The 14410-nt window shown below is 41.7% G+C and overlaps 1 protein-coding gene across 1 annotated transcript in view; it reads left to right on the forward strand.

Moving 5' to 3' along the window:
• LOC115132298 (metabotropic glutamate receptor 4-like) overlaps positions 1-9132 on the forward strand; it is a 206698-nt gene extending 197566 nt beyond the window's left edge. The window contains exons 7-9 of the mRNA XM_065021085.1: positions 6468-6604; positions 7274-8209; positions 9118-9132. Of these exons, the coding sequence (XP_064877157.1) occupies positions 6468-6604; positions 7274-8209; positions 9118-9132 (1088 nt within the window). The remainder of the gene's footprint in view (positions 1-6467; positions 6605-7273; positions 8210-9117) is intronic.
• The last annotated feature ends 5278 nt before the right edge of the window (positions 9133-14410 follow it).

Consider the following 14410-nt stretch of genomic DNA (forward strand, 5'->3'; position numbering starts at 1 on the left):
AGTGCTTAGAATAATATGTAGTACTTTTTATACTCCAAATACTGTAACTATCAATTAGTCAGTCAATAATTGGGTCAAGATCATTGGTTCTTGAGAATGTATTTCAGTTGACTGATTTTATACTGGACTATTTTACCACTCTTCAGACCCTATAGACTATTGCTTCAGAATTTAACCATATGATGCCAGTTTTCTTTACACATGCGATAAGTGCAGGCTTTGACAGTGACAAAACTACAGCAGAGCAATAACCTATGAGATAATGGACATGGACTATTCTTTCTTACAATAGCTGCAGGCAAGAAGCCCAGTCCACAGGCCTAGAATGCCACTAAATCTTTTCAAAATACAAAATGATATAGAGAGTTGACACCTTAAAATACTTTTTTGATTTATCAAATGCCCATAGGAGCCTCTTGAAGAATTAAAGTGTGCTATTTCCAGTCTATTTTCCATCAGCTTTTTTAATGAATGACTTCTAAAGGTCGCCATTTTAATCTGGCACTGAATAAACCTTTCTAATTCAAACTCAAATCTTTTCAATTACTCAGAGTATTTAATCAAAAAGATTTTAAAAAGTGACTCGTATATGAATACAATTGGAGTAGTTTTAGTGTCGTGAGAAATGTATACAGTGGAGGCTGCAAGGCATTCTCATGTCTCACCACAGATAACTTAAGTTTGCAAGCTGAGAATATTTGCTTCTGATCTGCTCTTCAGTGCGCGGGCCTTGCAGAGCAAGGGGAACCACTACTTCAAGGTCTCAGAGCAAGTGACGTCACCTATTGAAACGCCACTAGCGCTAACTAGCTAGCCATTTCACATCAGCTACATATAGACACAGTGACACCTTTACCACATGAAATGCCTTGTAAACTCGTAAAGAAACTTGTAAAGAAACGTCCTCTCACTGTCAACTGCGTTTATTTTCAGAAAACTTAGCATGTGTAAATATTTGTATGAACGTAACAAAGATTCAACAACTGAGACATAAACTGAACAAGTTCCACAGACATGTGACTAACAGAAATGGAATAATGTGTCTCTGAACAAAGGGGGGGTCAAAATCAAAAGTAACAGTCAGTATCTGGTGTGGCCACCAGCTCCATTAAGTACTGAAGTGCATCTCCTCATGGACTGCAGCAGATTTGACAGTTCTTGCTGTGAGATGTTATCCCACACTTCCAACAAGGCACCTGCAAGTTCCCTGATATTTCTGGGGGGAATGGCCATAGCCCTCATCCTCCGATCCAACAGGTCCCACACGTGCTCAATGGGTTTGAGATCCGGGCTCTTCGCTGGCCATGGCAGAACTCTGACATTCCTGTCTTGCAAGAAATCGCACACAGAATGAGCAGTATGGCTGGTGGCATTGTCATGCTGGAGGGTCATGTCAGGATGAGCCTGCAGGAAGGGTACCACATGAGGGAGGAGGATGTCTTCCCTTGTAACGCACAGCGTTGAGATTGCCTACAATGACAACAAGATGATTCTGTGACACACCGCCCCAGACCATGACAGACCCTCCACCTCGAAATCAATCCCGCTCCAGAGTACAGGCCTTGGTGTAACGCTCATTCCTTCGACGATAATCGTGAATCTGACCTTCACCCCTGGTGAGACAAAACCGGGACTCGTCAGTGAAGAGCACTTTTTGCCAGTCTTTTCACTGCGAGGACGATCAGCTGTCCATCCTGTCTCCTTGTAGCGCCATCTTAGGTGTCTCAGTACGAACATTGCAATTTATTGCCCTGGCCACATCTGCAGTCCTCATGCCTCCCTGCAGCATGCCTAAGGGGCGTTTCTTTTTTTGCTTATTTCAAATCTCCTTTCAATATCTTAGCTTTCTCACCCATTAACTTTCACAGCTGAGATCTGAGACCTGACTTGCAAGCACACCTATGTGTATTGTTTTGACGTCTTGGCATGTATGATGTCAAGTGCCACCAAAATGAGCTACAACCATATTTCAAAGGGCTTGGGGTAATGTGCAATGGAGGGGAGGAGAGAGAGAAGGAAAGAGAGTTACTCTCCATGGCCTTCTCTATTTATCGACAGCCACACTAATATGGGGCAGCTGGCTGTGGTTCTCTACTCTCGGCTCCCAACAGAAAATCACAGGATCCCCAGACCCATCATTTGACACAGTGAGGAGTTTTTGGAATGGCTCAGGACCAAGCAGGCACACACAGAGAGGGAGAGGCAGGGATAGGTAGGGAGAGGAACGGGCAGGGAGGGAGAGGGAGAGGCAGGGACAAGCAGGGGAGGGAAGGGAAGGAGTGTCAGGAAGAGGGAAGGAGTGTCAGGAAGAGGGAAGGAGTGTCAGGAAGAGGGAAGGAGTGTCAGGAAGAGGGAAGGAATGTCAGGAAGAGGGAAGGAGTGTCAGGAAGAGGGAAGGAGTGTCAGGAAGAGGGAAGGAGTGTCAGGAAGAGGGAAGGAGTGTCAGGAAGAGGGAAGGAATGTCAGGAAGAGGGAAAGAGTGTCAGGAGAGGAAGGGAGAGGGAGGGCAGTGGGAGGCAGGGACCGGCAGTGGGAGGCAGAGAGAGTGAGGGAAAGGCAGGGAGAGGCAGCGGGAGGGAGTAAGAGGCAGGGAGAGTCAGGTAGGCAGGGAGAGGGCAGGGGGAGCAGGGAGTGAGGAGGCAGGGGAAGGGACCTTACTGTGGTAATCAGGCTCCATTCTGTCATTAGCCAGTGCTCAGAGGGGGACTTTGAGGGCAACGTCTAACAGAGAAACAAGCAAAACAAAAGAGTGTGAAATTATATGCGAATGGCCACAGACATGGGAAGTCCCACATGGCTGTCAGCCTCCCTTTTACTCCACTCATTAATAACAGTATGGTAAAAGACTCATGCCCCAGCACCTACATCATAGTAAGCCCTTTTATACAGTAGTGTTGTTAATACACAGTATATGACGAAAACAAAAAAATCTGATTTCTCAGCTACAGCTTTAATGAATAAACAGACTACTTTATTACATGGTCTCAGGTAATAAAAATAGTAATAAAAAGACCATTGAATTATTCAGCTGCACATGTGAATATAGAGCTAGAGCGCAGGTATAGCGCTCTCGAGTGGCGCAGGGGCTCCCGAGTGGTGCAGCGGTCTATGGCATTGCATCTCAGTGCTAGAGGCATCACTACAGACCCTGGTTTGATTCCAGGCTGTATCACAACCGGCCGTGATTGGGAGTCCCATAGGGTGACGCACAATTGGCTCAGCATCGTCCGCGTTTGGCCGGGGTAGGCCGTCATTGCAAATAAGAATTTGTTCTTAACTGACTTGCCTAATTAAATAAAGGTTCAATAAAAAAAACACATCGAAGAGAACAGCTTCTAGTTGTGCCAACATCTATTAAACTGCTCAACTAATATTTATATTTGTAAATATGTCTATATACAGTGCATTCAGAAAGTATTCAGACCCTTGACTTTTTCAACATTTTGTTACGTTACAGCCATATTCTAAAATGTATTAAATACCCAATAAAAACCCCAGCATTATAATTTATCATTTATAATTCAGAACTACACAAATTGGTTTAATTATTTATTTACTAGCTCACTAAATAACACAGGATAAACATCCACACTTAATACATTAAGAAAAGGTCCCTAGCGGACTGACACAACATATGGCGGCTTGTTACAAAGAAGATGAAAAGGGAGCGAGAGAGAGAAAGAGACACTTATCGTTGATACATTTTACGAACTACTCTCACAGTAATCATATACTTTGCACACGAACCACAGGCCATTTGGAGTAAGAAATCATGAATGTATTTATGTTTAAATGCCTTCGCTCAATGTGGATCTCTGTCGGAACCAGCCTTCTCAGGAAGTGTATTGGGCCTTTTTGTGGCACGCTTGTAAGGCTCTGATTGTCCAAAAGGGGTAACCCCTTGCACCTTGGAAGATAGGCTAGCCAGCCGTGTCGACGGTTCCCATTGGTGATGACAGTAGTAGAATAATTAACCAAACAAGTACTGCAGGCTCTAGTTTTATCTAATCTTGACTTTTGCCCGGTGATATGATCAAGCGCAGCAAAGAAGGACCAAGAACAGAGGAACACATCTTGCCCTTCAGTGTACACAGAGGGCGAATGTCAACAGTATGCATGTCGGTCTCTCTTTGCTCAAAGTAGAAGAGAGATTGACTGCATCAATTCTTGTTTCTGTGAGAATTATTGATGTGTTGGAAATTCAAAATTGTCTGTATGATCAACTTACTGTAGTCGGAGTATACAAAGCGTTAGGAACACCTGCTCTTCCATGACAGACTGACCAGGGGAATTCAGGTGAAGCTATAATCCCTTATTGATGTCACTTGTTAAACCAACTTCAGTCAGTGTAAATGAAGGGGAGGAGATAAGTTAAAGAAGGATTTTTAAGCCTTGAGACAATTGAGACATGGATGGTGCATGTGTGCCATTAAGAGGGTAAATGTGCTAGACAAAAAATGTATGTGCCTTTGAATGGGCTATTGTAGTAGGTGCTAGGTACACCGGTTTGTGTCAAGAACTGCACCGCAACTGGGTTTTTCACCTCAACAGTTTCCTGTGTATATCAAGAAGGGTGCACCACCCAAAGGAAATTACACCAACTTGACACAACTGTGGGAAGCATTGGAGTTAACACGGGCCAGCATCCCTGTGGAACGCTTTCAAAACCTTGTAGAGTTCATGCCCAGAAGAATTGAGGCTGTTCTGAGGACAAACGGGGGGGCAACTCAATATTAGGGAGGAATTCCTAATGTTTTCTATACTCGGTGTATATATATATATATATATATATATATATATATATATATATATATATATATACATATACACACACACACACACACACAGTCTGAGCCAGTCTGAGATATGGCTTTTTCTTTGCAACTCTGCCTAGAAGGCCAGCATCCTGGAGTCGCCTCTTCACTGTTGACGTTGAGACTGGTGTTTTGCGAGTACTAATGAAGCTGCCAGTTGAGGACTTGTGAGGTGTCTGTTTCTCAAACTAGACACTCTAATGTACTTGTCCTCCTGCTCAGTTTTCACCGGGGCCTCACACTCTTCTTTCTATTCTGGTTAGGGCCAGTTTGCGCTGTTCTGTTAAGGCAGTAGTACAAAGCATTGTACGAGATCTTCAGTTTCTTGGCAATTTCTCGCATGGAATAACCTTCATTTCTCAGAACAAGAACAGACTGATGAGTTTCAGAAGAAGATCTTTGTTTCTGGCCATTTTGAGCCTGTAATTGAACCCAGAAATGCTGATGCTCCAGATACTCAACTAGTCTAAAGAAGGCCAGCTGTAATTACTTCTTTAATCAGGACAACAGTTTTCAGCTGTGCTAACAATTTCAAAAGGGTTTTCTAATGATCAATTTGCCTTTTAAAATGATACACTTGGATTATCTAATACAACGTGCCATTGCAACACAGGAGTGATGGTTGCTGATAATGGGCCTCTGTACGCAAATGTATATATTCCATTAAATCAAATCAGCCGTTTCCAGCTACAGTAGTCATTTACAACATTAACAATGTCTACACTATATTTCTGATCAATTTGATGTTATTTTAATGGACAGAAAATGTGATTTTCTTTTAAAAACAAGGACATTTCTAAGGGACCACAAACTTTTGAACGGTAGTGTATATATAAATATATTAAGTAGCACGATCATTACACAGGTGCACCTTGTGCTGGGGACTCTAAAATGTGCAGTTGTCACACAACACAATGCCACAAATGTCTCAGGTTGAGGGATCATGCAAGTTTTTACCACAGACCACATGTAACCACGTCAGCCCAGTACCTCCACATCTGGCTACTTCACCTGCGGGATTGTCTGAGACTAGCAAACCGGACAAGTGATGAAACTGTCGGTTTGAACAACTGAACAATTTCTGCCCAAACTCTCAGAAACCGTGTCAGGGAAGCTCATCTGCGTTCTCGTAGTCCTTAACAGAGTCTTGACCTGACTGCAGTTCTGCATCGTAATCATCTTCAGTGGGTAAATGCTCACCTTCGATTGCCACTGACATGCTGGCGAAATTTGTTCTTCCTGGATGATTCCTGGTTTCAACTGTACTGGGCAGATGTCAGACAGCATGTATGGCATTGTGTAGGCGAGCGGGTTGCTGATGTCAACGTTGTCGTGCCATTCATCCGCAGCCATCACCTTATGTTTCAGCATGATAATGTCCCCATGTCGCAAGGATTTCTGATCCATGCCCGTACCTTTTTTTTAAGGTATCTGTGACCAACAGATGCATATCTGTATTCCCAGTAATGTGAAATCCATAGATTAGGCCATAATCAATGAATTTCTAATCCTTTATACTGTACTTTGTGTTCTGTTGTTAAGTATCTTGTGTGTAGCAATCCGTCAGCACACATGAAACATCTCAGGAAATAAACATTTTAATTTAATACCTATGGTTTATTAACAAAAATGTCCCTTTTAATTATTCTGCAGGAATTGCTGGCACTCCAGTGATCTTCAATGTGAACGGAGATGCCCCTGGTCGCTATGAGATTTACCAGTACCAGATGAAACACAACACCACAGAGTATAAGATCATCGGCCACTGGGCAGACCAGCTCCATTTAGATGTATGGTTACTTATCGCTCTATGACTTCCACTTGTTTGTTGCATGGCACCTATCAAGGTTTTCAGTGAATCTAAGTAAATACTGTGTACAGTTAGAAGTGTCTGTGAAGGTTTATACGGTACATCATGATTTTGGGTGAAAAAAAGATGCACTGACTAAACACATATCATATTAAACCATGATATGAATGTATTTGCCATTACTGTATACATAGCCTCAGTCCTTGGACCGGCACCTTGCCTTGAGTTGGGTTGCTTTATCAATTAAGTTAAGTCATGCAGGACCTGAGACTTATCTATATCACAAAAGGACAGTAGATATCAGGGGCCGCTATTCCTGGGCCTGCATTCCAAAACAGCTATGGGGGAATATATGACAATTGTAAAAATGGATTTGGTGTTGCATTAATCAACAGTTGCACACCAAATCCATGTCATATATTCCCCACCGCTGTGATTGAAAAATGGTGTAGTCGTCTTGTTAAATGGTGTTCACCATCCTTAAAACAGATACTCTAAACTTTTTTCTGCAAATGTTACTTTAAGGTTATCCAAATTTCATCATGCCTATTCATGTAAAACATGCATTAATCAAGTACCCTTTTTATGACTGTTTAACGGTCACAGACAGATAGATAACTCCTCCTGTCCTTCACCTTCTTTCCACCAGACTAAGGAGATGTGGTGGCCTGGTGGGACACTCCAGGTACCCCAGTCTATCTGCAGCCAGCCATGTTGTCCTGGGGAGAGGAAGAAAACAGTCAAAGGTGTCCCCTGCTGTTGGCACTGTGAGCGCTGTGATGGCTACCAGTACCAGGCCGACACCTACAGCTGTAAGATGTGCCGCTTTGACCTGCGGCCCAATGAGAACCACACGGCCTGTGAAGCCATCCCCATCGTCAAGCTGGAGTGGAGTTCCCCTTGGGCTGTCATCCCTGTACTCATTGCTGTGCTGGGCATCATGGCCACCATGTTTGTGGTGGGCACCTTCATCCGCTACAACGACACGCCCATCGTGAAGGCGTCAGGGCGCGAACTCAGCTATGTGCTGCTGACGGGCATCTTCCTGTGCTACGCCACCACCTTCCTCATGATCGCTGCCCCTGACATTGGCATCTGCTCCCTGCGACGGATCTTCCTTGGTCTGGGGATGAGTATTAGCTATGCAGCGCTGCTCACCAAGACCAACCGTATCTATCGCATCTTTGAGCAGGGGAAGATGTCAGTGAGCACCCCAAGGTTCATCTCCCCGGCCTCCCAGCTGGTCATCACCTTCAGCCTGATCTCAGTTCAGCTCCTGGGGGTGTGTATCTGGTTTGGTGTGGACCCGTCTCAGGCTATCATCGACTATGAGGACCAACGCACGTCCAACCCGGACATGGCCCGTGGCGTGCTGAAATGTGACATCTCAGACCTTTCTCTGATCTGCCTGCTTGGCTTCAGCATGCTGCTCATGGTCACCTGTACGGTGTATGCCATCAAGACCCGGGGGGTGCCAGAGACCTTCAACGAGGCCAAGCCCATCGGCTTCACCATGTACACCACCTGTATCGTGTGGCTAGCCTTCATACCCATCTTCTTTGGGACCTCGCAGTCAACTGAAAAGGTAAATGTTTACTTTGACAATTTAACTCTTTAAATCATTCTATAAATTCAATAATTATTCTTTCAAAATAATGTAATTTTAAAAATGTTTTGCTGTTTAATTTTTTTATGTTATGAAACAATGATGTATGGAATAATTTAGTCATCCTTGACAGCTATTACTTATACTATTTCCTGTTTTCATGAATTTTCCAACGTTGTCTGATTGAACTCACAAAAATTCCTCAAGACTAGCGTGTAAGTAGTAAGCACCACGAGGACAAGACAATTAAATTCACTTGTGTGAGCCAAGGATTGTCTGACAGTTTTTCCATTTGGAATTACGCTTTGCTCCTGCAGTTTAATGTGAGAAAAATGGCTCACTCAAATTGCTCTTGTTGTATAACGTCAGTCTCTTATGTGCGTGGATGCCTCAGCTATTCATCATGTGATAAGATGTGCTGCTTACTGTTCCACTCAGGGGATTACCGGGCATTGAGTGCTGACTTGTGCGGATAATTCATTTCCCCCAAGTTTGTTTGGATTTGCTTTCTTTATTTGTGTTTCCTCGAATGTGTTTGATTTTGCTTCATACTTTAGTGATAGGGGAATGCCAAGTAGTCAGTCAATCAGTACACTATGATGTGCAACGAAATAAATGAGATATGCTCAGCACAACACAAGCAATGAAAATCACTGCTTTTGATAACAAGTGCCTTTTGGGTAGAAATGCACTGTCTGTGGCATTATCTTCGGACAGTGGCTTGTCATTTGATTTGGAACGTTGTATTTTCTGATGTGGATGGATCAGCCATCAAGAATAAGTTATCAACTAATAAAATGATGTGCGTTTGTTCCTGAAATGGGCAGCTTTGAAATATCGGCTATGTTGGATAACTGTCAGATATGGTTTGTCATGTTTTCTTACAGAAACACTTTAAGTGACAGAATCACCAACCTACACAGGGGTAAAAAAAAATATTTCTCCCAAACTTTCAGCACACATCTTCCAACATATGTCAGGTAGACATAAGTGTACAGTGTATACTACACACACGTTGTATTGCATATATCAAATTATGATATTTTGCAATTGGTACATAAGATATAAAGTAACTTAACGATGCAATATGCAGAAATCTTTCCGACATTTCATGGTTGCTAAAATTCTAATTGTTCCCCTAATTTCAGTTGATGTCACAAAACAATCAGTCATTGTGTACATAATTCTTTGTACCATCTAAACCACTGTGAATTATATTTTCCATAACCAAAAATATTGTATTTTTAGCTGTTTGAGGCTGGTGTACAAAACGTAAGGTAATAGATGCAAAAACTAAACTTAACTTCTTAGGGAGCCCTTCGCGCGCCAATTCAGTTTACAGGATTGATTTGACAACACCCAGTGAAATAGCAGCGTGCCAAATTCAAAAACAGAAATACTCATAATAATAATTCATAAATCATACAAGTGTTATACATCGGTTTAAAGATTTACTTCTTGTTAATCCAGCCACAGTGTCAGATTTCAAAAAGGCTTTACGGCGAAAGCAAACCATGCAATTATCTGAGGACAGCGCCCAGCATACCAACACATGAAAATCATATTTCAACCCACCAGGCTCGACACAAAATTCAGAAATAACGATATAATTCATGCCTTACCTTTGAAGATCTTCTTCTGTTGGCACTCCAATATGTCCATTAAACATCTCAAATGGTCCTTTTGTTCGATAAATTCTGTCATTATATCCCCAAAATGTCCATTTATTTGGAGCTTTTGATTCAGAAAAAACACCGGTTCCAACTTGCGCAACATGACTACAAAGTATCTAATAAGTTACCTGTAAACTTGATCCAAACATTTCAAACGACTTTCCGAATACAACTTTTAAACGTAGGCCTATTTATTTGTCAAGACAGCTGTTCATGGCTGCATCTCACTGTAGTAGGCTATGTTTTGGATATTTGGATCTCCATTCGCCTTTTGATTCCTATGAGTTGGGAGTGATTAGCCAATGATCGGAATCCAGGACACATACTCAGAGAATGCGCTGACCAACTGGCAAGTGTCTTCACTTTCAATCCATCCCTGACCCCATCTGTAATACCAACTTCTTTCAAGCAGACCACTATAGCCCTGTGCTCAAGAACTGTCTAAATGACTATTTCCCCATACCACTCATTTCTTTAGCAATAAAATGCTTTGCAAGGTTGATCATGGCTCACATCAACACCATCATCCCAAACAGCCTGGACCCACTCCAATAACGCCACAGATGACATAATCTCTATTGCACACCACACTGCCCTCACCCACCTGGACAAAATAAATACTTCTGTAAGAATACTGTGAATTGACTACAGCTCACCATTCAACATCACATTCCCCTTCCAAGCTCATCAACAAGCTCAGGACCCTGGGACTAAACACCTCCCTCTGCAACTTCCTGACCCTAGACTTTCCCTTTGGTGAGAATCATAGGATCCAGATCAGCCCCCTCCCTCCAGAGTTTTATGACTTAAACAAATGCTGATGGTCAGGAAACACACCTAGAAGACTGAAACCTTGTTTTTCTAATGAGCAACAAAAAAATGTGCCAATCGGCGTGTTCAGTGGCTCTTTCATTTGGACAGATGTACATCACTGCAAACATATATTTTAGTCCCAAAACCATACATATGTCTTGATATATTAGATGTTCGGTAGTGACAAAAAATACATTAAGATGGACCAATTTGCTCACAAAGTTTCTCCAAAATGTTTGCACCCCAACTACTCACCATGTGGCCATAGTGGAGAGGGGTGTAATCCTATCACCTGGTGATATTTGTAGGATTGTGTAATGAACACGATAGGAGACAGCGAGCTGGTTTCAAACGCAGGGCACAGCAGGTGTTTATTGTAAAGGACCACAGGTGGAGGCAGGTAGCTGGGTCCAGGGGCAGGCAGAAGGTCATACACAGAGGGTCCAAAAAGGCAACAGTGCAGGCAGAGAAACAGCTAGTAAAGTCCGCCGGGAGATCAGGCAATAGGTTGATAACAGGAAATCCGATAGGCTAAAGTACAGGCAGGCAAAAGGCGTTGTTTGTGAGGCAGGCAAAAACTATCATACACAGGAGGATTAAATTATGGGGAAAAACCAGCCCTTCAAATAGAAGTGTGTCACAAAACAAACAACACCTCACAATAATGGGGTGCAAAGAACTGAACTAAATAGTGTGTGATAATGACATACAGGTGTGTGAACAGGTGATCAGAATTCAGGGGATTGGGATCTAGAGAGTGAGCTGCGTACAGGGGATCTACGTGGTTGAGAGTGTGAGTTGGAAAGTGGGCTGGAAAGTGAGCTGCATTCAGGGGATCTACGTGGTTGAGAGTGTGAGTTGGAAGCAGACATTACAGATTGTGATTTAAGGCACATTGATTCTATAGCCTATTAAAGTGTATGTTTTGGCAGTGACATCAAAAGTGGGGACAGCGTTTTTCGGAGAAAAACAAATTATTAGATAAGCATCTTTCAATGTAATAATAGAACAAATCAAGATTTTATATTGAAATAATAGTGTTAATAACAAATGTAAAAAATGATTGTAATCAAGTTTAGGAGTAAGGGTTTGGGACAGCTACCTCTCAATCGAAATAGGTGTATAAACAATGGCTGTGTGCTGTATTCATTTAACAATATCACATCAAATATTGTTGGTGATGTCATGACTCTCCTGTGAGGATCCAAAGATCTGGTTACAATGAAGCAATGTCTACAGATCCCTCTCACCCGCAGAAGGGAGGAGCGATTGGTGTGGGGGTTTTATGACACCTCACACCAATCGTAAATTGTTTGCAGCAGACTACTTTTTGGTCTCTGGTATGGGGATTGGAATGTTTCTTTGTTACGGAGACATTTTGCTGCCCAAAAACTAACTTCCAAAAGGGACAATATATTTCAATATCCGAATGTGGGGAATATGGGAAATTCATTTCTATTTTGTGATGGTATAAAAGTGAAAATATTGTAAAAATGTTACAATAGTGAAAGAAGAAAATATTGTTACTTGAAGAGCTTTCACACTGTGTATGTCAGGTTTGCATCCTTTACATTGTGTAGGAAATATCAAAGATTAAGAGAATATTTTTGTTAAAACAGGAATGTGATTTTACTTTTGTAACGAGATCATCGTTTTTGATTATGTTTTGCACCGTAACTAGCCACGCCCGAGGGAGCTCAGAGAGCGTGTCAGTATGACGGAAACACCCCTTTTTACCCAAGTATATAAAAGATTGAGTTAAGAATTAACATAGCAGACTAGAAGGAATCGAGCTGCAGCTAGGTCTCCATTGGTCACGACCCTGAAAATCAACACGAGGTGAAGACGACAAAGTAGCCTCTAACAATTATTGTTACGGTGAGTAGCTGTTCTAAGTACTGTAAGATGTAAGAAAGTGAATTTAAGTAGGACCATCCGGTTATTCTCTTCAAATTATTGCTGACTACACTGTTCTCATCATAACTTCGGGGATCATCCAGACAGCTGATTAACTGTCCTCAGAAGACCACTGTTCCAGAACTATTGAAAGTAAACACTGACAACTAAGAAGAAGGAAATTATTTCAGAGATTTGCCACAAAAGAAGAGATCTTAGTCAGCCCTTTTGATTGTATTTTATTTTCTTTAATGTAATTTTCTTACATCACCTTCTGCACTTCATGGTCAATTAACTGTTTCCGTGAAAGGGTAATAAAGACTTCAATATTACCCAGAGTTCGTGAAGGAAATATGAGTCATAGATGTACAGATGTAGGATCTTAATTTGATCACCCTGTTGCAGGATAACTTTTCTGCAATGCATGAAATGTAAAACATATTTCAGGTTTAAAAACGCTTGCAATGTGCATATTTTGCTCTAGTTTGGCTTCCTGAACTTGTTAGGAAATCCCCTTTCATCTCATATGACTTTTGTCCGTCTATGACAAATATACATATTTTTTCTTTAAAATCTAGGAATTATTTTAGATTACTGGCTATAAATCGATTTCTGAATGTGCTACAGCAACGAAACCACTCTCCCCTGCTGTGGTACGATGTATGTATTCCAGCCATATGTTAGTGGCTGTGAGGTAGGGTTCAGACAAGAGTTAAAGGAAAGTCAGAAGAGCGAATGAAATGATAGGAGGGAGTCCAAGCTGGGACATGCTAGCTTCAAGTATTGTCAGATTTCACATCCTGCTTCATACAGAGAGAAGAGACGTACTCCTGTGTCTGTGAGAATCCGTTCCACCACTCAATGCAAGCCATTTCAATCTACAGTGCCCACAGATTGATTTATAATTAAAAATGTCAGTCAGAACCAGTACCAGAACCACGCATCAAAGATGTTTTAATTATAATCAACATGATAATTCACATGTCCTGTTGCTGCAGGGTTATTGTCCTGCTGTAACAAGCTGGCTCAAATTAAGATCCTACATTTGTATCCTTCACTTTGTTGTTCAGTTTCAATCTTTTTTCACTGCCCCCATAATGTGGACATAATGTTCATGGTATAATGCCAAGTATATCCTAGAGCAGACACACTCAAAGCTTATCACAGAAAGGTAAAAAATGCATGTGACTATTCTAGACAAGAGCAAAGCTGGGACACAACCTTCATAGGTTTTGATATTATCCTTAATGTGTACAATTGAATTTCAGTTTCTGTTGGCTAACATAAATGTACTGTCTGTATTGAGGAATATTGCTGTAGGAAACAAAGCAGCCCCATACAGTTATAGTCCAATTACAGAGGTAAGCCTTTAGGAAGGTAATGGGCAATACAAAGAAAACCGTGGCCTTCGTTACGATGGTGGTAATTGCTGTTATTTTCAAAGAAAAACATAGAATTATGTTAATATTTACACCCTGAGCGACAGCATTGTCTGAGCACAAGATATGTGATGCACCTGAGTGAGACCTGGAATCTTGTACAAAGAGGTTAGCAGTGGCAGCATTTCGGTCTTCTATTGGATGTGATTAGTGTACAGTGTACATTAGGGATACATTACTTTGCCTTAACTTAAGCCCAAAGCTTTTAGATTTTTAACAACCTCTAACTCTCAATGAACTAACTGAACAAATGTGCTTATGTCTTTTGGATCTCCTGCTGTCAATGTTTTGTTTTAGTTGTAGAGAAACATTCTGAATCATTTGAACACCTTGCGTCCACCTACATGGGGTCTTGTTAC

The sequence above is a fragment of the Oncorhynchus nerka genome, linkage group LG7 (genome assembly GCF_034236695.1).
Source record: "Oncorhynchus nerka isolate Pitt River linkage group LG7, Oner_Uvic_2.0, whole genome shotgun sequence".
Taxonomy (NCBI): Eukaryota; Metazoa; Chordata; class Actinopteri; order Salmoniformes; family Salmonidae; genus Oncorhynchus; species Oncorhynchus nerka.